The sequence below is a fragment of the Micromesistius poutassou genome (genome assembly GCF_964030765.1).
Source record: "Micromesistius poutassou genome assembly, chromosome: 22".
Taxonomy (NCBI): Eukaryota; Metazoa; Chordata; class Actinopteri; order Gadiformes; family Gadidae; genus Micromesistius; species Micromesistius poutassou.
This window is the reverse complement of record NC_140292.1, coordinates 793,440-817,380: the sequence shown is the minus strand read 5'-3', so window position 1 is coordinate 817,380 and position 23,941 is coordinate 793,440. Positions and strand designations below refer to the sequence as shown.

General features: G+C 48.9%; 1 protein-coding gene across 3 annotated transcripts in view; it reads left to right on the top strand.

Moving 5' to 3' along the window:
* Nucleotides 1-22,412, top strand: part of LOC311367925 (tyrosine-protein phosphatase non-receptor type 12-like) — a gene marked incomplete at its 3' end in the record, with an annotated part of 31,094 nt that extends 8,682 nt beyond the window's left edge. For 2 of the 3 annotated variants that reach the window (XM_084486795.1, XM_084486794.1), the window contains 16 exons: nucleotides 2,428-2,536; nucleotides 3,561-3,637; nucleotides 3,933-4,028; nucleotides 4,416-4,454; nucleotides 4,875-4,946; nucleotides 5,170-5,229; nucleotides 6,044-6,186; nucleotides 7,795-7,861; nucleotides 8,125-8,202; nucleotides 8,485-8,583; nucleotides 10,103-10,188; nucleotides 15,232-15,421; nucleotides 15,809-16,829; nucleotides 21,205-21,258; nucleotides 21,468-21,555; nucleotides 21,721-22,412. In XM_084486795.1, coding sequence (XP_084342921.1) covers nucleotides 2,428-2,536; nucleotides 3,561-3,637; nucleotides 3,933-4,028; nucleotides 4,416-4,454; nucleotides 4,875-4,946; nucleotides 5,170-5,229; nucleotides 6,044-6,186; nucleotides 7,795-7,861; nucleotides 8,125-8,202; nucleotides 8,485-8,583; nucleotides 10,103-10,188; nucleotides 15,232-15,421; nucleotides 15,809-16,829; nucleotides 21,205-21,258; nucleotides 21,468-21,555; nucleotides 21,721-21,730 — 2,289 coding nt within the window. Of the gene's footprint in view, nucleotides 1-2,427; nucleotides 2,537-3,560; nucleotides 3,638-3,932; nucleotides 4,029-4,415; nucleotides 4,455-4,874; nucleotides 4,947-5,169; nucleotides 5,230-6,043; nucleotides 6,187-7,794; nucleotides 7,862-8,124; nucleotides 8,203-8,484; nucleotides 8,584-10,102; nucleotides 10,189-15,231; nucleotides 15,422-15,808; nucleotides 16,830-21,204; nucleotides 21,259-21,467; nucleotides 21,560-21,720 lie in introns of those variants that run through there. The other variant, XM_084486796.1, reaches the window with a different exon arrangement.
* Between the last annotated feature and the right edge of the window lie 1,529 nt (nucleotides 22,413-23,941).

Sequence of the window (23,941 nt, the reverse complement as noted above, 5' to 3'; positions counted from 1 at the left end):
TAATTAGAACCAGCTTCTGTCTGTGGGACGTAGAGACAGATATAAAGTGAGAGGAACAGAGAGAGGGGACGGGGCCCTCACACCCGTCTGGTCGACACTCCAGACCAGCGCCTCGCCGTGACCTAAACGACATCGGGAGCACCTAGGTGCCCTGATTCCCAAAGACGGCAGAAGCTGCTAGAGATGGTTACGATGGTTCAATCACCCAGACTGGTATTGTCCTTAACAAAAGAGGAAAAAATAAAAAAGAGACTTAATGGAACTCATTAGCATACGACGCCGGAATCCATCATCGACCAATCACATGGCTTGATTGGCCGTGGAGTGGCCTTATCCGCTCCAGCCAATAACAGTCGAGCATTCCTTCATTCAGCGGCTCCTGCAGCTCATATGAATGCAGGACGGCAAATCGAAATTGCATCACACCAAAAAAAGGCGTCCTGTGCCGCAATTAGGGTCTGGAGATCACAGACCTCCGCTAATCGCTGTGTGTGTGTGTGTGTGTGTGTGTGTGTGTGTGTGTGTGTGTGTGTGTGTGTGTGTGTGTGTGTGTGTGTGTGTGTGTGTGTGTGTGTGTGTGTGTGTGTGTGTGTGTGTGTGTGTGTGTGTGTCCAAGTGAGGTTCTAATGCTATTAACACTCCATCTCTCTCTCTCTCTGGAGGACACTGCCAATCTTTAACGAACCTTTCGTCTCATTTCATGCTTAATTTGTGTGTGTGCGCGCGTGCGTTGTTTGCCAAACGGGGGCTATTTATGGTCAGATCCTGTGTGGCTGCTGACATGTGCAGCTGGCTCAGTCCGAGGGCCCAGAAACACAAGATTGAAATGGGTTAGGGTGTATCCTCTCCTCACCTCCTCCCTCTCCTCGTGGAGTTCGGTGGTCTAATGATGACCTGTTATCTTGTTTGTTTTTTCCATCTATTCGTTTTTTTTTACCTTTTTATCAGACAAGTTGATAATTTCCTAGAAATAGTTTTGTATGCATTGGTGATTGTTGATATTGCTGAGGATACGTGACGTTGAATCAGGGAAGGTTTCACTGTGGCCAATTTTTACATCCCCTGAGGAGTTTGATTCTGCTGCTAAGGACCTCCCATGTTCCTATCAGGGACGTCTCTCTGCCTGTGTTGTCTTGCTCTCTCGCTCTCTCTCTTGTGTGTAAAGTTAGGAGGGAGGTGAAGAATGTCAGGCCACCAGAAGTCTTGACGCCCACGCAGTGTTTCTCTGAGGTGATGGTGAAGTCTCTCTGCTGGTGACTTGCTCGGAGCCTCCTGGAGTGCAGCAGAAGCGGCCTCTGAAAGGGGATGTGGCAGTTGATTTGAATTCCGATAATAAAATCTGTTGTGATTTAGGATGATGTAAGAAACCCATTTCTTGTCTCTGACAAGAAACGTGTTTGTGTTACGGATGTGAGCTACAGATGTGTCGATGCGCTCAAACTCAATGGGGGGGGGGGAAAGTACCTTGGGAGACACTATTCAAACTTTGTTATTTATTTCTAAACAGCTGTGTTTTCAGAAAAAAAAGTGTGTGAAGAACACCTGTTGCTCTCCAAGACAACAAATCACTGATTTGAAATGCACACTAATATCTTCTGAATGCGTTATTTCCCCCCCCCCCCCCCCCCCCCCACATACCCAGCTAGCAATTAGAACCAAGATGGCCGACGGGCGACTGGGGCTGTAATTACCCTGCTCCCATTAACCCAGTGTGTCTTCATTACTGTCGGCTCCTGTTACCATCTCAGCACGCGTCCGCCGTGTGCATGTGGCTCTGCGCTTTGTCCTCACAGATTATTCTTTTTACAACCTCCATAAACACACATCTGTTTGTGTTTGTGTGTGTGTGTGTGTGTGTGGGTGTGTGTGGGTGTGTGTGTGTGTGCGCGTGTGTGCGCGCGCCCCCCCCCCCCCCCCCGGCTGCAGTAGGGATGTGTGTGTGTGTGTGTGTTGAAATTGTACACGCCTATGTTTGTATACTACTTTGTGTGGGCTATTAGTACTTGATCTAACACTGTTGGTGTTGGGAAGGTTGCAGCAGGCTCACAGTACAGTGACAGAATGAATCATACTGTTAGGAAGGTGACAGCAGGCTCACAGTACGGTGACAGGATGAATCATACTGTTAGGAAGGTGACAGGATGAATCATACTGTTAGGAAGGTGACAGGATGAATCATACTGTTAGGAAGGTGACAGGCTCACAGTACGGTGACAGGATGAATCATACTGTTAGGAAGGTGACAGGATGAATCATACTGTTGGGAAGGTGACAGGCACACAGTACAAGGACAGGATGAATCATACTGTTAGGAAGGTGACAGGCTCACAGTACGGTGACAGGATGAATCATACTGTTAGGAAGGTGACAGCAGGCTCACAGTACGGTGACATGATGAATAATCCTTCTTCTCCATGGTTTCCCCAGAGGCTGCGCCGGCTGTCCACCAAGTACCGGACGGAGAAGATCTACCCCACCAACGTAGGAGAGAAGGAGGAGAACGTCAAGAAGAACCGATACAAGGACATCCTGCCATGTAGGTCCAATCACTCATTCACAGAGACATACTGTCCTGTAGGTCAAATCACTCATTCACAGAGACATCCTGCCATGTAGGTCCAATCGCTCATTCACAGAGACATACTGTCCTGTAGGTCAAATCACTCATTCACAGAGACATCCTGCCATGTAGGTCCAATCGCTCATTCACTCATTCACAAAGACATACTGTCCTGTAGGTCAAATCACTCATTCACAAGGACATCCTGCCATGTAGGTCCAATCACTCATTCACAGAGACATACTGTCCTGTAGGTCAACTCACTCATTCACAAGGACATCCTGCCATGTAGGTCCAATCACTCATTCACAAGGTCATACTGCCCTCTAGGTCAAATCACTCATTCACAAGGACATCCTACCATGTAGGTCAAATCACTCATTCATAAAGACAGTGACCTGTAGGTCAAATCACTCATTCACAGAGACACACCGCCCTGTAGGATTTCACTTAATCACTCACTCATTTGCATCCAAACGCACACACACCCACACTCTCTCTGTCTCTCTCTCTCTCTCCACGCGATAATCTCTCGTTCTGCATCTGTCCCTCCTGCTGAATGAGCCTCTCATAAAGTGAAGGAATCACATCTGCATCTGCGCCAGATGTTCATACCGGCCGCCCACACACAAATAATGTTTGTGTGTTCCATTAAACTCTACGACCCCGCCCCCCCCCCCCCCCCCCCGACCCATCCTCATCTCACCCATCACCCCGCGCCTTCCCCACGCCCCCGACTTCTGGTGAACTCCAGCTACTGGCTGGTGTACAAACTGTATAAATACTGTAGAAACTGAAGCAAAAATAGAAAAAATCAACATCGGTGATGACGACATGATCAGAATAATGAGTAATAAGTAATAATAATGTGTGGAATGTGTTAAGCTCCTCCCAGTTAGTGGGCTGGAGACTTTCAGAAGAAATTGATAACAATGTTCTGTCCACTCCGACTGATGTCTCCCCCACCCCCCCCCCCCCCCCCCCCCCACTTCTCTTCCAGTTGATCATAGCAGGGTGAAGGTGACGTTAAAAACAACCAATCAGGACACAGATTACATCAATGCCAACTTTATTAAGGTAAACGCTGTTGGATGAAAGGTTGATCCTGATGCATGGTCTATTTCTCATTGTTCTACAGGCATATGCAGCTGGAGATGTATGATTATTATGAACATTTCAACAATCTCTTGCATTAATTCGTCATCATCTTACACAGCGAAAAAATGAACTGCATCGATTTCATTATTAATTAATTTCACACTTAATACAGCACTTAATTTCCCCCTGTATTCAAGTTTAAGTGGAAGTATTATCTCTTATTCAATGTGCCTCCCTCCCTCCGTCCTCCTCCTCCTCCTCCTCCTCCTCCCAGGGTATGGACGGGCCCGAGGCCTACATCGCCACACAGGGACCCCTTCCCAACACGGTCATCGACTTCTGGAGGATGAACTGGGAGTACAACGTGGCGGTGAGTAGGGTGCTAGGGTGCTGGGAGAGGGACTGCAGGAGTCAGGTGTCACTAACGTCCGGGAGGAAGGACCTCCTCAATGGGGCTTCTCTCGCACTGATGGGCTTTGAAGGGTTTGTACTTTACTTGTGGATTTAGGGTTGATTTGTTGAATCCCTTTGAGACTGGTTGAACTGTTTGAAAAGGGGCTATGTAAGTAAACAGATGTATGAATAATGTATGATCATCATTATTTATGGTTTGATTTATTGATTATTATTATTTATTGATGGATTGATGTTGTAAAACGGATGCGGTGGTCGTGCAAGGTTGTTTCTGGGATGAATGTAGTTTAATTTGAACTGTAATTTATTCATTAATAAACCTCCTCCGTTTGTGTTTCCTCAGGTTATTGTGATGGCATGCAGAGAGTTTGAGATGGGCAGGGTAAGGCCATGTCTTTAATCGTGTGTGTGTGTGTGTGTGTGTGTGTGTGTGTGTGTGTGTGTGTGTGTGTGTGTGTGTGTGTGTGTGTGTGTGTGTGTGTGTGTGTGTGTGTGTGTGTGTGTGTGTGTGTGTGTGAGAGAGAGAGATTTAATGCATGTTGTTGAATTCCTTTGCCAAAGTCATTCATCAGTGTTCATTGATTTCCTGGTCGGAGCTCCTCTGTTTCCTCGTTTCCCTGCTATAAACGGTTCAAGACAAACCGATTAATTCAGCGATGTTTGTGTCACTCCAGCGATAAGATTGCTTTGTGTGTTGTGATAGCAGGACTCATATCGTAAGTGTTTCAGTCTGCATTTTATGTTTTGGTATTCAACATCTGGCCACATTTTAACACCTTTTTTTCTCTTCTTCTTGGTTTAGAAAAAGTGTGAACGATATTTTCCGATGCTGGGGGAGGAGCCAATGTCGTTCGGCCCCTTCAGAATCTCATGTGTAAGTGTGTGTGTGTGTGGGTGTTTTGCTTTATAAAACTGTCATTTTAATTGAATTGTTATAAAATGTTCCGTGAAGTACGTTGCAAATGAAGGACATCAATTTAAAAAATAGTAACATTCACTGACTCTCTTTCTTTCTTTCTTTCTTTCTCTCTCTCTCTTTCTTTCTTTCTTTCTTTCTTTCTCTCTTTCTTTTTATTTTTTCATTCTTTCATTTCCAGGAATCGGAACAGACCAGAACAGACTACTTCATCAGGACACTGCTGGTGGAGCATGAAGATGTACGTCTACTCTAGCTCTAGTGTACTGGTGGACCAGTACACCAGAGCTGTACTGGTCCAGATGTACGTCTACTCTAGCTCTGGTGTGCTGGTGGACCAGTACAGCTCTGGTGTACCAGTACAGCTCTGGTGCGCTAAACCCCCAACACCTCGTTTCCATTCAGTTCCAGACAGTGGGTCCTGCTCTCTCTCCATTCAGTTCCCCACCCAGTCAGCATGCAGAACAAAGACGTGCTGTCAAATAATCCGTACAGCGCTCTGGTGGTCACACCTGGATTATTTTTGAGGCACTTTATAAATAAAGTGAACGTGAACTAAATTTTCCCCAGAGGCTTCAGAAATGGCCCGTAAACCCCTCCTCCCTTCTAGATAGATCTACTTCCTGTTAGAGCGGCGGTAGTTCTGCATTAGTACTACTGCTGATGAACAAAGTTGGTGAGCGGATGAATAGGTGAACGTGTGGTTCCCCCCCGAATGGGAATAGACTCTTTCTAGAGTTGACAGGTGCAGTTTGGGGGAAGTTTACTTTTGTAAATACTCAGACACTTTACATAATACCACATCAAATGCTGGAGCTGGAGCAATTCTTTTAAAATTAAATATCAATCAAAAGTCACAGTAAAACATTTAAAAGCATCCAATCAAGAGGCAGAAAGAGGGACAGAGGAGTGAAGGGAGTACGATAAAACAGTCAAATTTCTATTAAAAAATGTAAATAAAATATGTGTGTTTTCAGTGATGTTTTTCAGCAGCTCATCGTATGTGGTCTGACCCCTGACCCCGGCCCCCCTGTGTGCCCCCCCCCCCCCCCCAGGAGTCCCGGAGGCTGACCCAGTTCCACTACATGAACTGGCCGGACCACGACGTGCCCTCCTCCTTCGACTCCATCCTGGACATGATCGCCCTGATGAGGGAGTACCAGGACGCGGACGACGTGCCCCTGTGCATACACTGCAGGTACACACACACACACACACACACACACACACACACACACACACACACACACACACACACACACACACACACACACACACACACACACACACACACACACACACACACACACACACACAGGAAGGCACTTTCACCGTGATCCAACCCCCGTCGCTTAGAGATCGCCGTGAACAGGAAGTGGTCTTGTGTTCATAATAGGATGACAGCGCAGGTTTTGCACGTAGCTCAGGGATCTGAACCAGGGGGACGTGTCTGAGCCTGACGGAGGAGCCACAGGGCATTCCTCCAGCCCGACTTGAACCAACAGCTGGGGGAGAACCTCTGCCTCTCTGGTCCCACCCAGTGACGCACTGGGGCCAGCGGGCACCAAGTCTGTGTGATTACAACAGACTCTTAATATTTTGTCCTTCGGGTGACACGTAGGAAAGAGTTTACAGAGTTACTTTCGCAAGCGGTGAAGGAATGATCAAAAGCAAATGCACTGTGCTTTGTAGGAGCAACGGTGGTGTAGCACAGAAGTATCGTACTAAGATAAGATAAGATAATACTTTATTGTCCGTTTGCACAGAAATTTTTCTTGCAGTACAAGCTCCCAACAATTATACATGAGGACATGAAACAACATTAAAAACATAAACAACAGTGAATAATAAATATGATGGGGGGGGGGGGGTCCAGCCCTGCAAGAGTGGCAATAAATAATATGGGGTTCAAAAAGTCACTTTTTAGCCTTCCTGTGCTGATTCAGCAGGGATATGAACAAGGGAACAAATTACTGTTTGTAAAACTACGTGTTTTAGGATTGTAGTTCTGTTTCAAGTTTAAAACAAACACATTTTTCAAAAATAAACTAATTATGAAATAAAAAACATGGGCAAGATATTGAGAACACACACACACACACACACACACACACACACACACACCCCATGTGTGTTTTATAAGGAGTTGCCTGGGGATAGTTCCTCTCAGCGCAGCAGGATGTGTGTACTCGCGTGCGGGGGTGTATGGGCGAGCATGCACGCAGGAGGATCTATGTGAATGTGTAGCTACTGTGCTTGTAAGGCAAAACAGAAAAGCTCTCGCAGCATGGGGTACTGTTTAATAAGTGTGTGTGTGTTTGTGTCAGACGTGATGTCATGCAGCCTCAATGTGTTCCTGTGTGTGTGTGGGGGGGGGGGGGGGGTAGAACACATGTTCCTCATGTTCCAGGCCTTTACTCGCTTATTAAATTATTTTAAACAGAAGTCGATCTACCATTGATTTTTTTATTACTGAAAACTGAATTAAAAATCCCAGCCAAGTGTGTGATTGTCAAAGTGTGTGTGAAGCCTGATACGTGTGTATATATGTCGCGTTCTTGGCCTGGCACACTCATTACGCTTGGCGTCTGCTGAAGTGTTTAAGACCTGAGGGGTGTGTGTGTGTGTGTGTGTGTGTGATGCTAACACCTAGGTGACTGCTCTAATGAAGGTGCAGTAGCCAACAAAAACACTCACATCACCACTTGATCACCACCATCCTGTCCTTGCTGAGACTGTAAATTCAATGCAATATGAACTGTGTGTGTGTGTGTGTGTGTGTGTGTGTCTGTGTGTGTGTTAACAGTGCTGGCTGTGGGAGAACAGGTGCCATCTGTGCCATCGACTACACATGGAATTTGCTCAAAGCTGGGGTAAACACACACACACATGAACACACACGCACAATCACAAAACACATTCACCCGCTGTCTCCCAACGCACGCGCGCTTTTGCACAACACACGCCATTACCAGACGTGATCACGCTGTTGCAAAGCGCACACCTTCACGAAACACGCAATCAGAAACACACACCTCTGCGTCCGGACGTATATAACGTGATGGAGCTGATAGATGTACCAGCTTTGATCTGAATCCAGGTTTGATTTCTGGATGTTTTTCCTGGCGTTTCCCAGAAGATTCCAGAAGACTTCAACGTTTTCCGGTTGATCCAGGAGATGAGGACGCAGCGGCACTCTGCAGTCCAGACCAAGGTCTGCTGAACACACACACACACACACACACACACACACACACACACACACACACACACACACACACACACACACACACACACACACACACAGAGGGTCCTGACCCCACCCAGCTCAGGACCCTATGAGAGCCTTTCTAGAGCTCTTCCAGTGACGATGGAGAGACGCAAATGCTGTGTCTCTCTCTCCTCCTCCCCTCCTAAACCCTGTGTGTCTCTCTCTCCTCCCCTCCTATACGGTCTCTCTCTCTCTCTCCCTCCTCCCCTGGGCTGTGTGTAACAGGAGCAGTATGAGCTGGTCCACCGAGCCATCGCACAGCTCTTCCAGAAACAGCTGCTCTTCCTGGAGAGTCCCACCAGTACGCCCATACACGACAGCATGGTATGAAGCACGCGCGCACACACGCACGCACGCATGCACACATCGCCTCGTCGTGTACGTGTGTGTATCCCTTCATTGTTCATTAGAATAAGCAAGCGGGAGAGGGAAAGAATGATATAATAATTAATCTCAGGACAAGGAAAGTGAGATAGAGGGCGATTAACTCCTGATTAAAGGGCAAGTAAACCGGTGTTTAGCAGGACAACGAGTTTCATAAAAATGTAATCTGTCAGTTGTAAAGTTAAAACCATGCAGCCAAGTGAAAAAATGACTTCTACTCAGGGAACGTCTGTAGCCGGGAGCAGCAGACTGTACTGAACAGAGAATTTCCCCTGTTGAGCCACTTCTTACATTTTGGTAACAAACAACACAGCAAGGTTCACCAACACTGCATGAGCACTTCCTTGTTAACTCCACTTAAAGACTACTTGAATAAACTCCATCTAAACTGGCGAAGGGGTCTTCCCCAGAACCTAGGGAGGGCACTGTGTGTTTAGATGTTGCTAAGGATATGTTTGGTCATGACGACGACGACGACGGGGGGGGGGGGGGGGGGCTTCACTGGCAACCGTCCAATGGCGGACATCCTCGACAGGAAGTTGCGATGACCTCACCACCCCTGCCAGACAGGGAGCCTACTGAGCACGCACATATCCTTTATACAGACGATAAACTATGGGAGTATGTTCAACTTCACAGAGTACAATGTTCAGTCGGCGCTTCAGGGGTCAAAAGTATAAGTTTAATGGGGACTTTGGCTTTCTGGCTTTTGCAAAACCACGCAAGCACACAAGCGCACGTAACGAAACTCTGTATGACCCCTTTTCTCGAAGTGTAGCTCAGCGACGGGAGCTACTGAAGGAGTGACTTCCCAAGCAGACTAAACACACACACACACACACACACACAGACCCCTGGTGTGCCCCTCTGACGTCTTGTATGAAGTGTGTCTCCGTTTTCCCCTCTATGGCGGAGGAGAGAGAGCAGTGACTCACCAGCGAGGGAGAGGAGCAGTGTCTTTAGTCGCTAGGAAGAGAGACAATCCGTCAGTGATTCTGGGAGGGCGTCCAATAATGGCTGAGAGGGAAAAATGAAGAAGTGTGTCTCCGTTACGAAGGAAAATATCGTTGTACACACAAAGCCAAAGCAAGTGCTGCATATTTTCAACTTTAACACCGGCCAAACCCCGGTTTATAATATATGGTCGGATCCCTTTCAAGCCTTGATGGAAGAGGAAGATCCTGGTTTTGCTTGTTAATGTGTCACGCATTGTTTAGAGTTGATACTGTTATGTAGAACTGAAAAGATGCACGTTGGTAGATTGTCGAGGACTCCCAGCAATTCCTCAAAGAGGCCGCTGTCTGGATTAGTTGGAAGTGGGGGCTGTAGTGCCTTGCTCCTGGGAACTTGTGAGCGCACAACTTTGTGGAACTACTTTAAATGTCAAGTTTTTTTAAAGAATCAATCATGTGGGAATTAAAAGCTATGTGGTCTTTTGTGTGTGTGTGTGTGGGTGCAGGTTGAGAGCAGTCCGGATAAGATCTGCCACCAATCAGACGAGGAGCGGTGGGACACGCCTCCCCCGAAACCTCCTCGGGTCCGCAGGTAACACACCTTTCAGTTTGACCTCTGACCTCTCAGACACAGCCTGATCTGTTTATCTCACTACATATTAACTCATCTTGTGGTTTTGGTTTGAGTTGAATGCTCCTGTGTTCCGTGCAATCCAAGCACAGCGCTGACAAACCTTTTTAAAAGTCATTTTGGAGATTTAAAGCTTTTTAACACGCACTTAAACCGCGATATAACGCCTCATTTGGGCCCTCAAAACGATGGAGAGTGCTGAAACACCTGTCTTTAAAAGACAAGACACTCCTCTCCTTCCTCTACTAAAAATTCCAAGGTGAATATTCTGGCTGTGGCGTTGGTGTCGGAGAAGCCAGTATTACAGCATGCCGCCTTAATCTCAGATGGCGTATCGAGGTCTTAAATGATTCAGTACAGTGCATACATTTTTAGTGTCCCTAGGAGGAGATTAAAGATGTTATAATGCATCCAACCACGCAGTATTATATTGTGTTCTTTCCTGAAAAACGGTGGATTTGGTAACTCCATGCAATACCCTGCAACACTGCAATGAGGCGAAGACGCCTCCATCTCCAGGCTGTTTAGACCTAACGACCTCAGGCTCATTCAGATCACCATTCCACCCGCCCCCCTCCTCCTAGACTCTCTGTCTCTCATCATCTCTTTTTATTTGAGCTGTATGCTGCTCTCTCCATCGCCCTCTGGATCTCTAAACCTGCATGCTGCTGCCCCATCCCACCGTCTTCATCTCCGTTTGTTTTTGTTTATACAGTTGCCGGTGATTCGTTCAAGAGAGCCAATGGGCTTTCATCAAGGAGGGAGGTAGAGAGAGAGAGAGAGGGAGAGGGAGGGACGGGAGGGAGAATGAGATGGGCGGAGGGAGAAAGAAAGAAATAGAGGGTGAGAGAGGGAGGGGGAGAGAAAGAGAGAGTGAGAAAGGGTGAGTGAGTTAGTTTAACTCTCAGAGAAGAAGGGGGTGTGGGTGGGGGATTTACATTTTTCAGCTTATATACAGATCCTGTCTTCATCGCTCTCGGTCACACACCTCTCGCTCGCTCTCTCCATCTCTCCACTACCTCTGTTTTTTTCCGTCAGTCTCTCTCTCTGTCTCTGTCTCTGTCTCTCTCTCTCTCTCTTTCTCTCTCTCTCTCATGGCCTCCGTTTCCTCGCCCGCCCCTGGTATCCGCTGTCTCTCCACAGATAGTGTCATGGCCTAGTTTAAGCACCCAGCGCTCCAGTGACAGAGGGTCTATTTTTACTGCGTGCGTTCCATGGGAACCTCTCGGCCCGCCCCCCCCCCCCCCCCCGACGGCTGCGGGGGTGTGTGGGGCGGGGGGGGGGGGGGTTTCTGTGTGTGAGACCACAGGAACGGCCATGATGCTGGCAGCCAGGTCAGATCGTGGGAGTCGGGTCATACGGACACGCACACGTAAACACACACATATGTACACGTACACACACACACACACACGCGCGCATCGGACGTCTTAGTGCAGCTCTGTGCCAGCGACCGTCTCTCTCAGGTGATATTTTGCAGTTCAGTTGATGGTTTTAATACCGTAGTGCAGTCTGGGCTTTACACTGGCTGGCAGATGCAAGCTCACTTAATCCTGTACTGTTTTTAAGGATTTCTGTCAGGGTGAGACGGTGAAGAATCCTCTACGGACATTCTTGGGGTTGAAATATTTAGCTTTAAGGAATGGGATATTTAACCATGCAAACTCAATGCTGACCTAAGAATTCTGCTCTGGGGCCACACAGCCAGGAACCAGCCTCTAAGCACACTGCCTAGCTGGTAGACCATATATCACCTCACCTATTACAAATGCTACATTTACCCTTAAAGTCACACACTTGGGGAGGGGTAGAAACAGAAGTGTTTTTAGTATCTATTTAAAGTGTACAGCCTTTATGCATTTCAGCAGTACGTGCGTGTTTTTGCTTTGTTTCATATTTTTACATTATCCACCTCTGCTAGATCCTTGTGGATCAAAGGAGGTGGCCGTTGGGCTGTGTGGTGCAGTTAGCCATACCTAGCTAGCATAGCTGTGTGGAGGAGGCTAGCCGAGGCTACTCAGGTTGGGTATAATTAGTTTTGCAGCATTAAAGCTAACAACGCGCAGCCTAGCTAAAAACAAACGTAGATTAAAAGCTCCCGCGGTTTACCTTAGGCATTCACGTCGGTTTAAAGAGGGCTGTGATTGGTTCCGGGTTTAAACGTGTTATGTTAAAATGTGGGCATTGGTATTTTTAGAATGAAGAGCGACGAGCCATTCAAATGAATGTAGACCTCTTTCTATTGGACGTGCATCGACTAATCAGCACGCGGCTACACGCATGACCCACGGCGTTAACCTATGTTACGCTGGTCACTGTGGAGACCGATTTACTATCTGGGTGCAGGTGTACTGCTCAACTGTAAACACGGTAAACAAAGTAGGTCACCGCAGGGCTGACCCACTATGATGACACCAGCGTCTGTAACGCACACAGTGTGTCAACAATGTAAAGCAGACCATCCCTCTGTGTATTTTTAGCAACACTTTCTGTGTGTGTGTGTGTGTGTGTGTGTGTGTGTGTGTGTCTCTCCCAGGACAATGGGATCGTTCACTTTTACACCCCTAACCTGGCTACACATATCTCGCCTGTTATCTTTGGCAGCGCAGCGCAGCGCAGATTTCATACACGTGCGTTTCTGTGTCCATGCACTAATGTATTTTCGGCTGCTCCGGGATGTTTAGAAGGCTCCGACCCACAAGAAACACACACCCGTGTATGTGTGTCAGAGTGCATGTGTTGTTATGCAGGCCTTGTGTCCAAGGTAAACACACCTCGTGCACGTCAACAACCCCTCTCCCCCTGAGAGGGGACGGCCCTGCTGGGAATCCTCTGCAGGGTTCGGGGGCGCGCAATTAGCTTAGTTAGCCTAGCGCATTGGTTCCTGACCTTTTGACCTGAGGTATACCCCCCACATTGTCATCAAGATCTTTCATGGACCAGCTCAAATGCAGATGGTAAAAATACTAATATATTTATTAGTTTCAAATTGTTTTGGTCTTTTTCAAGAATAAAATCCCAGTTTACCACCTGCAGTACCCTCGCATACCACCCCTAGTGGTACACTTACCGCAGGTTGGGAAAAGACTGGCACAGTGTATAGAGGCGGTGCGTTGGCCTACGCTGCAGTGTACCCTGCTCTCGGGTGCTTCCAGCTGTACCGGGATCTCTGCCCGTTCGTCGTTGTGTTTCTGTTGGCGACTTTTATACACGGCAGCGGCTGAAGACGACATCATTTTGACCTCACGACGACGCCGAGCTTAGCGTCTGTGTGTGCGCTCCACTGCGGATGTGGTGCACACCTTGTGTTGTGTGTGTCTGCCTGCCCCTGATGTGGGCTACAGAGTGAGCTCTTTGTAGTTCTGAGAAGCGTCTCTCACACAAAAGAACCCCCACGGGAAGAGATGCACCCTCGTTTTTTTGCATGTCTCCGTCTCTGTCCCTTCCTCTGTCTCTCTCTCTCTGTCTCGGTCTCTCTCTGTCTTTCCAACGTATGCACGCACTCCAGACTTGCCTCAGTCATGCGCTCACCATTGGGTACTACACCAATGTCCTCACCTAAGGTGTGAGTGTGTCTCTGCGTGCGCTGGGCAGCTGAGAGAGGCTGAGATGGGAATCGTAGTTTGAAATAAGTGACGATAAAGGCGACGGCTTTATTGTGAGAGGAGAGAATATGAGTGCAGATCCTCGACGCTGTCTGTGGTGGGTGGAGCCGGGAGGTGTTAAAGGGTGAAAATAAAAGCTGCTGCTCCCTGTGAACCGCTGCGTCTCCTGGGGACCGACTGAACCGCTGTGATATCCTGTCAAGAAGTCTCACCTGTCTGGGGTTGTGTTAACGATCTGTTAGGTTCCACGCACTCTGTCAGCACTTTCCTGTCTGCTTTAATTCCAACGGTGGCTGTCATAATAGCAGGCCCAGTTAGGCCTCTGTCGTCACTCAGCATTCAGTGGTGTGCACAGCGCCAGGCTGGGTTTAGCATATGCAGATAATAGACGGACTGGTCACGGTGTTCAGGAAAGAGAGAAGGAGGAAAGGAACTGAAGGAAGGAAAGACAATAGTTTGGCTAGACGCTGTCAGGAAGCAGATTGAGGAACGCAGGGGAGGAAGGAACAGGATTGGTTGACAATTGCTGCAGTGATGCATGATGGGATGTTGGACCCAACAGTATTTATTGTTGTTTTTTTACACTGCGTGCGTCAGGTCAGAGGAACAAACCCAAGTGATATAGTTTTGACACTGGTTAACCAAGCGTTGGAGGCTTGTAATCCGTCTCAGACACGGTAGAGCTACTGTTCACTGGGGTGTCTGCCCTCTGCTGGTGGAGAGCGATCATTAAAGTCATCTTGGACCTTTCCCTTAGGTTCATAAATTATCTGTTATACAGTATATGTATGTGTGCAATCTCTTTGGAAAAGTTTCAGCCCCTAGCCTCTTGGTTTCATCACTTAAACATCTCTATATTTAATCAGGGCTATATGATGGCAGCGCGATGTGATGAAATCTCAGTTGGTCTTAGATTCCTCATTCCTTCTATCTGTCTTTAGATGCTTCTTTCTAACCCTCCCGGTCTCTGCGATCTTCTCCTTAATGAGCCCCCCATGTGTTCTTTGTTCCCATTTATTTTGAGAAGTTCTTTCATTCATTACGGGGTATATAAATAATGCATGTCTTGTAAGTTATAAAGAAGATGAATTTGTTTTTACCCCCAAAATATCTATTGTTCTGAACAGACGCCTTCGGAGGCTTCACATCGGCTTCATTAGTGGTACGAATTCTAACGCCTCCATCTCTCTCTGTTCTCTTCTCTCTCGCTCTCTCTCTCTCTCTCTTTCTCGCTCTCTCTCGCTCTCTCTCTCGCCCTCTTGCCCTCTCTCTCTCTCTCTCTCTCTCTCTCTCTCTCTCTCTCTCTCTCTCTCTCTCTCTCTCTCTCTCTCTCTCTCTCTCTCTCTCTCTCTCTCTCTCTCTCTCTCGCCCCCTCAACCCCTCACCCCACCTCTATCAGCTCCCAGGTGGAGGGGGACGTGAAGGAGGAGATCCTGCAGCCCCCGGAGCCCAGGCCGGTGCCCCCCATCCTCACCCCCTCTCCCCCCTCGGCCTTCCCCACCGTGACCAACGTGAGGCAGGACAACGACCGCTACCACCCCAAGCCCGTCATGCACGTGCTGGCCAGCGCTCAGCACAACATGGCCAAGGTCCGCACAATAATAACACTCATAACAATAATAATAACACGTTCAATAACTGAATGGTGCCTTTCATCAGCCCGAGGCGAGAGACTCATAATGGAGTCGTTAGGCAGCGATGATGAGATTAGGGGCTCATTTTAATCTAAGACGGGTGACGTGGGGACGGCTGGAGAATAATTAAGAGATGGGATCATAATTTAGTTATTTTCAGGGAATAGGAGAGTAATTGAGTAATTATGGAGGAGTTTGGGAGCAATTAGGTTTATTAGAAATGAAAACAGACTCTTTTATGGATGATGATAAGGGGATATATAGATCAGTGGGAGAACGACGGCGGAGAGAGAAGAGAACAAAGTTGTAAACGCCGGTTGTGTTCTGGGTCCCCGTCCGCAGAACCAAGTGGACGCCAACTCGGCGACCCGGCCCTCGGACCCGAAGGACCCAGAGCCCCACCCCAACTCGGTCGCCACCGCCGACCTCAACGAGAACTACAGCAGCAAGTCGTCCTCGTCGGAGGCGGCGGGGACGCCCACCCCGACGCCCACCTCCTCGTCCTCCTCGCCACTCTCGCCGCCCCCCGCCGGCGAGGGCTCCGGCGTGCCGCGCATCGAGCGCAAGCTGAGCATCGAGATCAAGAAGGTGCCGCTGCAGGAGGGCCCGCGCAGCTTCGACACGTCCGCGTCCGCCGCCACCGCGGGGGGCGGGGCGGCGTCGGCCGGGGCCGGCGCCGCCGCCGGCGGCAACACCAACAGCTCCATCCTCACCCGCACCCACGCCTTCAAGAGCCGCGGCAGCCAACCGCTGCTCACCTCCAGCTCCTCGCTGTCGGAGGACTCTGGCGCCGAGGGGGGCAGAGGAGGAGGAGGAGCAGGAGGAGGAGGAGGCAGCAGGGGAACCCGGGCGGAGTCCAGCCTCCCGACCAGACCCAATCACCTCCCTCTGGCGGGCGGGGAGAAGGAGAAGGAGAAGGAGGAGGCGCGGGGCGGGGCGGAGGCCAAGCTGGGCCACGCCCCCTGGAGCAGCAGCCCCGAGAAGCACCTCCCCAAGAGCGCCACCTCCACCTCCGCCTCGTCCTCGTCCTCCTCGGAGCGGCCCGCCCCCTCCTCCTCCTCCTCCTCCTCCTGCTGCTCCTCCTCCTCCCGCGTGTCCCCGCCCTCCTCCTCCTCCTCCTCCTCCACGCCCGTCAGGACAGCGCTGTGCTTCACCAACCCGCTGCACTCCGACAACTCGGACGAGGACGGCGACGGGGAGATGGGCGGGGCCAGGGAGGGCCTCCACCCGCGGCCCAGCGTCTCCACGGCGACGGCCACGGTGACGGCCGCCCCGCACCACACGGACCAGCAGCCCGCCAGGAAGGCGCTGCCGCTGTCCATCGCCGGGCAGCTCAGCCCCGCCCCCACCAGCACCGCAGCAAGTAGGTCGGACCCCCCCACGCTGGGCGAATCCTGACCCCCCCACCCCCCGACCCTAATCCTAACCCCTGACCCTAACCCCTGACATTAACCCCGCTGGGCTAACCCCAAACCTGACCCTAACCCCGACCCTAACCCGAACCCTGACCCTGACCCCGACCAACAGCTGAGCTGGTTTTAACCAAACCAACAGCTGTTTACAGGCAGCCAGTCATTACAGGCAGGTTAATTATGCAGCATTGTTTAGTGATTAAAAAAAGCTGATTTGTAGTATAGTTTTAATGGCTGCAAGTGAAATGGTTTATTGGTTAATTATTAATAGGCCGACGGCATTTTATTCAGTGTACCGGCGGAATAACATGATCCATATTTGATGAGGCTTGGCTCTGCTCACCTAGACTGTCAGGGCAGTGAGCAGAACACACACACACACACACACACACATGAACACACACGAACACACACACACACACACACACACACTGCAGAAGCAGGCGGTTTGAAGGCGCTCTGCAGTGACAGGAGGTTTTAGGACCAGCCCAAGTGGAGCTCAGACTCCTCAGCTCCCACCCCTCCTCCTGCTCTGGAGCACACAGACCATAATGCTGCCACGCTCTGGTTCAGAGCCGTGCAGGTGATAAGAAAACTCACACAAACGCATGACCATATGTAGGGATGTGTTCTGAGTAATAATTATTTCTTTATTATAGAACTATAATAACTAATTATTTCTTATTACATTTTAATAAATAAAAAAAAAACGTAAATCATTTAAATATTTGAAATTGTGAATTATCAAGCTGCATAGGGAGAGACAAGTTCTGAATCTAATGTAAAGCCGTATCACTAATGGTTTGGTTTGTGTGGAAAGCTGCAAAAATCACTGGCAAACATCTGCCAAAACAACTGCTGAAGTGTGTGTGTGTGTGTCTGTCTCTATCAGGCTCTCCTGACAGTCTCCATTGCTAAGTTTGTCAAATCTTTTTATCAAAGCAAATGAGAATGAAAATGTAAAAAAAACATCCAGTGCTTCCTTCCTAATTTGCCTGTTCTTCTATGTGCGGGAATTTGTGTGTTTGTGTGTATTTGTGTTTGTGTGTTAATGTGTTTTTGTGTGTTTGTGATCGTCTGTGTTTATCTGTGTGTTTGTTTGTCTCTGTTTGTGTGTGTTTATGTGCATTTGTCTCTTTTTGTGTGTGTGTGTGCGTGCGCATGTCGTTTGGTGAAGGAACAAAACTGCATGATGACACTGGCCTGTGCCAATGCGCTGGTTATTGTTGTGCACGGCAATGTGCACGGTGGTTTCACGAGGTAATCCAGACTATTAACGCTACGATGCTGTGTGTGTGTGTGTGTGTGTGTGTGTGTGTGTGTGTGTGTGTGTGTGTGTGTGTGTGTGTGTGTGTGTGTGTGTGTGTGTGTGTGTGTGTGTGTGTGTGTGTGTGTGTGTGTGTGTGTGTGTGTGTCAAGCCTTTTCCCATCGCCGTGGTGACGCATGGCAACAACACAGGCTTCTGATCTATAGCTGGTGTGAACAGGCCCCCCCTCACCTCACTATAGATCTCCGAATCACAGGCGATGCTGGGATTCAGATCTGTGCTCTGCTTGGGTTGTGGATCTCGAGGGGCTGGAATGAGACTGAGTTGGAATGGAGCCGCAGGAGGGAGGGAGAGGGAGATTTTGGGGGAGTTTCAAATATTGGAAAGATTTGGTGATTTCCTTCAACTTTCTCAACTTCTTTTTTTTACCTCAAAAGTGCTGAGTTGTAGTTGTGTATTTCAATACAAGTGTTGATTTTTGTGTTATACGTTTAATCTGCTTTCACCATAGTCCATAGGCATCAAATAATAAAACCCATTGTTTTCATAAAATGGCCCATGTTGACAGTAATATCCTCACCGTGTTTTAAAGAACCAGCTCCGAGAACAATGTTTGGACGTTAGTTTAGCGAGAGAGACAGGAAACACTGGTCAAATGACGATGTCACTTCCTCCATGGGTACCTCCTGGGGAAAAAAAAGGAACAATGGAACTTAAAACAGGAAAAATCAATATATATATATGTATATATACACTGGCCTGGGGAAAGTTGAACAAAAATTTCCAATATTTGAAACACTATTTGATCTCGACAAATGAATCTGGTAGATTTACCAGTTTTTTGAGTTGAGTTTTTTTCTTTTGTACTAGCTCGCTTGGCTTCTGGTGCACTTCAGCGGGGTGGGGGGGGGGGAGCCCATTGTGAGGGTTCATGAGAAGCTTTCTGATTGGTCGGGAGAATCTTAACGGCTGCTGTTTGATTGGTCTGGTCTGAAGCTAATGGCTGCTCTTGATTGACTAGCTCTGCCTGCTTGTATCAACCCCTCCCACGAATGGCTGCTGCTGTGTCCGGTTCACCGTGTGGGACCCTGTGTTTGAATCACCTGGCGTGTTCAACGGTTCCTCACTGGGCTTGGTTGACCTTCTGGGTGTCCCTGGAGGTACTAACCTCCAGACCACGCTCCTCGCTGACACTCAAACCCAGAGCTGCCTTGGTTCCTGGGCTCTGGCCTCCATGCTTTTGGGGAGGGGTTAAAGGTCAGGAGTGTACAATTTGGTGGCATCTAGTGGAACAGACAATGGCAAAAATGGGAAATAATATTCACAAGTATGTTTTAATAAATGCATAATCCTAATCAGATAAGAATGGTTGGGCGTTTGCCACCTGGGAATGATCTAGTGGGTCCTCTCCAACTGAGCACACCTCTCTGCATCGCCATGTTTCTAAAGTATCACACACACCGTTCTAGAGAAAACGGTATTACAATTTTTTTTTAAATCATAATTGTTTTCTTACTTGTAAATTATGACAGTTGATCGTTTTACAGACTAAATAATTAAATACAGATTATAAATCTATGAAGTATCCTCATCAGTTTCACATTTGGCTACTCGGTGGTGTCGTAGACTATGATATCACTGTGGCCGGTACAGGCCACCGTAGTTTCTCCATCATCAACTGTGGCCAGTACAGGCCACCGTAGTTCTCCTTTCGTCGTGGATGGAGAGGAGGGGGCAGTGATTCAGGGGGTGCAGTCTGACAGCTCACCACTAGATGCCACTAAACCCGACACACGGCCCCTTTAAGGATCCGAGGGAGCGCTTGGTTTGAGACTCGGTTGGAGTCTGCCGTGTGACTTGTTCGGTCGGTTCAGTCATTCACCTCATGACCTCTGACCTCTTGACCCAGATTGCTGGGACAGCAACGACGACTCCCCTCCCCCCCTCCCCGAGCGGACCCCAGAGTCCTTCATCCTGGCCTCAGGTGCGTCCCACGTCGCTCGGCCCCCACAGGTGGGGACCTCATCCGGGGCCGCTTAGCGCCGCCAGGCGGGCGGGGCAGCCCTCTGAGAGTGTGTGTGTGTGTGTGTGTGTGTGTGTGCGTGTGCGTGTGCGCATTGGACCCGGGGCTGTGACACAGCCCAAGGGAGAGGGTTGACTTGAACATTTTCAATTGGGTTTTTATCATGACGATTTGTTTTTGTTTTTGCAAAACCATGCTGACCTACTCGAATTCTAGATCCCCAGCCTAGCCCCAGTATTTGGTGTATATGTTTTATTTATTTGCATAAAGAAAGACCAGACCGGCGCGATGAGTCCCGGTGTTTTTATCAACACCAGGGGGCGCCATCGGCTAAAGGTCTTCCTGAGCTCCAGACTGAAAAGGCAATCTCACCAGTAGAGCCACAGTTCATTGACTCTGAAGTGGTGAATGGAATGATGGATGGAGATTATCGGAGAGAGAGCGAGCGTTAATATCACGGCATTCATGACCACTTAAACTCGGTTTAGGTCTGTGCTTTATTTTGCAAACGCCGTAATACTGAACAATGTGGGCACTCTGAAACAAAACAAATCTCTCTGTCTCTTTCTCTCTCTGTCTGTTTCTCTCTCTGTGTCTCTTTGTCTTTCTTTCATATATATATATATATATATATATATATTAATGGTCCAATTGGCTGTAGGTAACTAGCCCCCGCTGCTCCAGTCTGGCTCAACCCTGCGTGTTGGAGGGGTGGGGGGGGGTTGTGTTGGGGCCGTTCATCAGGAGGGTCCAGCAGCCCTGGAGGCAGCGGCTGTAGATTAGAGCTGACCGAGTGACGCACCGACGGGGAATAGAGGAGGACTGAGAACAGAGGCATGACAAAAAGCTGGACGAGGGAGAATAAATGGTGCATGTCTGTATGTGTTTTGTTTTTATTTATTTTAACGTGTGGTAGACACTGTTCTGCTGTAGGGGCTCATGTATTCTCCGGCCTCGCTCTCTCTCTCTCTCTCTCTCTCTCTCTCTCGCCCTCCCGTTCGCCCCTCACTCATCCTCTCTCGCTCTCATCATCAGACCCATCGGAAGTGAAGACCTCTGGCTCAGCTGAGTGGAGCTGTCTACACAGAGGTAGGGCGTGTGGGTGGGTGTGCGTGTGTGTTTGTGTGTGGGTGTAGTGTTGTACAAATGACCCTGTGTGAGGAGAAGACGGCAATTGTCGAAGCGACAGTTGAGCGAGCTGACTGTCGTTAACTTTGTGTGTGTGTGCGTGTGTGTGTGTGTGTGTGTGTGTGTGTGTGTGTGTGTGTGTGTGCGCGCCTGCCTGTGTGTGTCTCCAGACACGGCGGACAGCAGTAAGAAACTGTCACCAGCTGACCCTGCTCTTACCAGCGCCACGGCAACAGACGGAAAAGCCGACCTGGGCGGGTGAGTCACCGCCGTCTTGTTTGTTTGTGTCACGGATTGACCTGATACACAGACTCCGTTCACTTTCTGAACATTGGCATTCATTTTACTTTTGAAGAACCTTCGATATCGGCTGTCATTTTTCTGAAATAGGTGTTTTCCCTCCTCTGTTCTCTCTGCCTCCAGGATTCGGTAACTCCCCGCTTTATTAAGCCCACAGTCCACCTCCACGACCCCCACCACAAAGGACAGGCAACGAAGACCCCCCCCCCCCCCCCCCACCATCTGCCCCCTCTCCAACCCGCCACCTCTGCTCCTCCGGGGGCTGGACACTGTCCAGGACTGGCCGGGCTGCTTCCATAGCGAGACCCTCCGCACAGAGACACACACACACACACGGCAGCATCCACAGAGCAGCACCGACCAGGGCTGTAGCCTCTGACGTCATCGCTCCCCCCCCCTCTCCAGGATGGAGGTGCCCCACTGCGTTCCACACACTCTTCTTCTGACCATCATTCTATGACAAATCATCTCCTCCTCTTCTTCGTTTACTTCCATGGACCTCCCTCGCTGCACTGGGCCCTGCCCAGTCCGGTTAGCGACACCCCCCCCCCCCCCCCCCCCCGGGGTTTGGATGGACCGTCCCCGCCGTGCTCGCGGGCTCTGTGGTCTGAAAGGGGGCGTCGGCAGGGCCAGGATAGGCTGATCGAGGTCCGCAGTGACGATTGACTGCCCGATGATTCCTGCTTTGTTTCTATTCTTGAATTTTTATTTGATTTTTTTTTTTTTTTTTTCTCCTCGCTCTACTTGATGTTTGCTCGGTTCGTATCAGACGATCCACGATAATCAAAGAAAAGAAAATGAAAAAAAAAAAAGAATCGGAAGAGCTTCAGAGAAAAGTAAAAATAACCGCAACACGTCCGTGTAGGTTTAGAGGAAAGGCTCCGGACATGGCCTGTTACAATCCCGGTAAAATACACGCGCGCGCACGCGCGCGCACACACACACACACACACACACACACACACACACACACACACACACACACACACACACACACACACACACACACACACACACACACACACACACACACACACACACACACACACACACACACACACACACACACGTACACGTGTGTTGGTGTGACTGCAAGACATTCTGAGCATTCTGCCCATGCTACCAAAGCTAAGCAACAAAAGGACTTTTTTTCTGCACTGAATGAGATGAGTCGGAAACAATCGGCAGAAGACCCTGAATGAGGAGGTGGGGAACGGGACTGTCTGAGCTCCCTCCATCTCCAAAAGATCCCTACAGTGAGCTACAATCGTTTAAAAGAAACGCTAGATAATCTATTACCCACGATGCAATCTGCTCTGTATGTACAGGCGTCAAGGCCCTCTCTGGCTCCTGTGTGTACCGCTGTGTCAATGGTTTGTTGGAGTAGTTATCACCAGAGGACCAGTGGTCCGTCTCTCTGTACACAAGATATTGTCCATGTTTAGACTTTCATCCCAGGGTGTGTTCGTTGATTAGAGTTGTGTTCCTTCTAGCTCCTTCTAGCTCTACGCTTCAGGCTCATAGAGCCGTAGGCCGGCGTGATTTGGTGACGTTTTAGCGACCGGTTCGTCGGTTTCACGTTACAATTCCCGCCGTGTTGCTTTGAGTGAAACTGTGCACTTACTGGATACGAAAGCTTCCTCTTACGATCTGGACAAAAAAAAAAAACTTAAACACATGTTGAAAGTTCATTCAACACGATGATTTGTGAAACGTACTTGGTAAAAAAAAAAATTTAAATGAGTTTTGCGGATGTACTGTAAAAACAGCCCATTCCACCATTTTGGTTCCTCCCACTCAATAACCTCAGTCAGGTTGTTATGGACCACACTCTGCCATGACCCCCCACTCTCACTACTGTCTGTTGGACCAGTTCCTTGGGACCCCCCCCCCCCCCCACATTCAAACAATGAGCCGCTCAGCCCTGGAGGAGCTGGCTGTCAGAACACACTGGTGGACTCCGTTCAACACCCAAGCTGAGAGAGACAGATAGAGAGACAGACAGACAGAGAGAGAGAGAGAGAGAGAGCAGGTGGTGTGTTTAGGACTCCCCATGTGCCCCCATGACAACCTCACAGGACATGGCTCCAGATGTTCCCTAACTCTGTTAGAATGGACTGAGCACGGTATGATTTAATATTTTTTGTCAGCCTCCCTTCACCTGCTTCAGGCCATATTCAACGGGACGGTTATTATATTGACCCTCCCCCCTCCCCTCTGCTTTTACTTAGTTTTGTTTGCTTGTCACTCTACAGCTAAATAACTATATATATATATGTGTGTGTGTATATATACGTTTATATATATATACATATTTATATATATACAGTATATGCATTGTTTT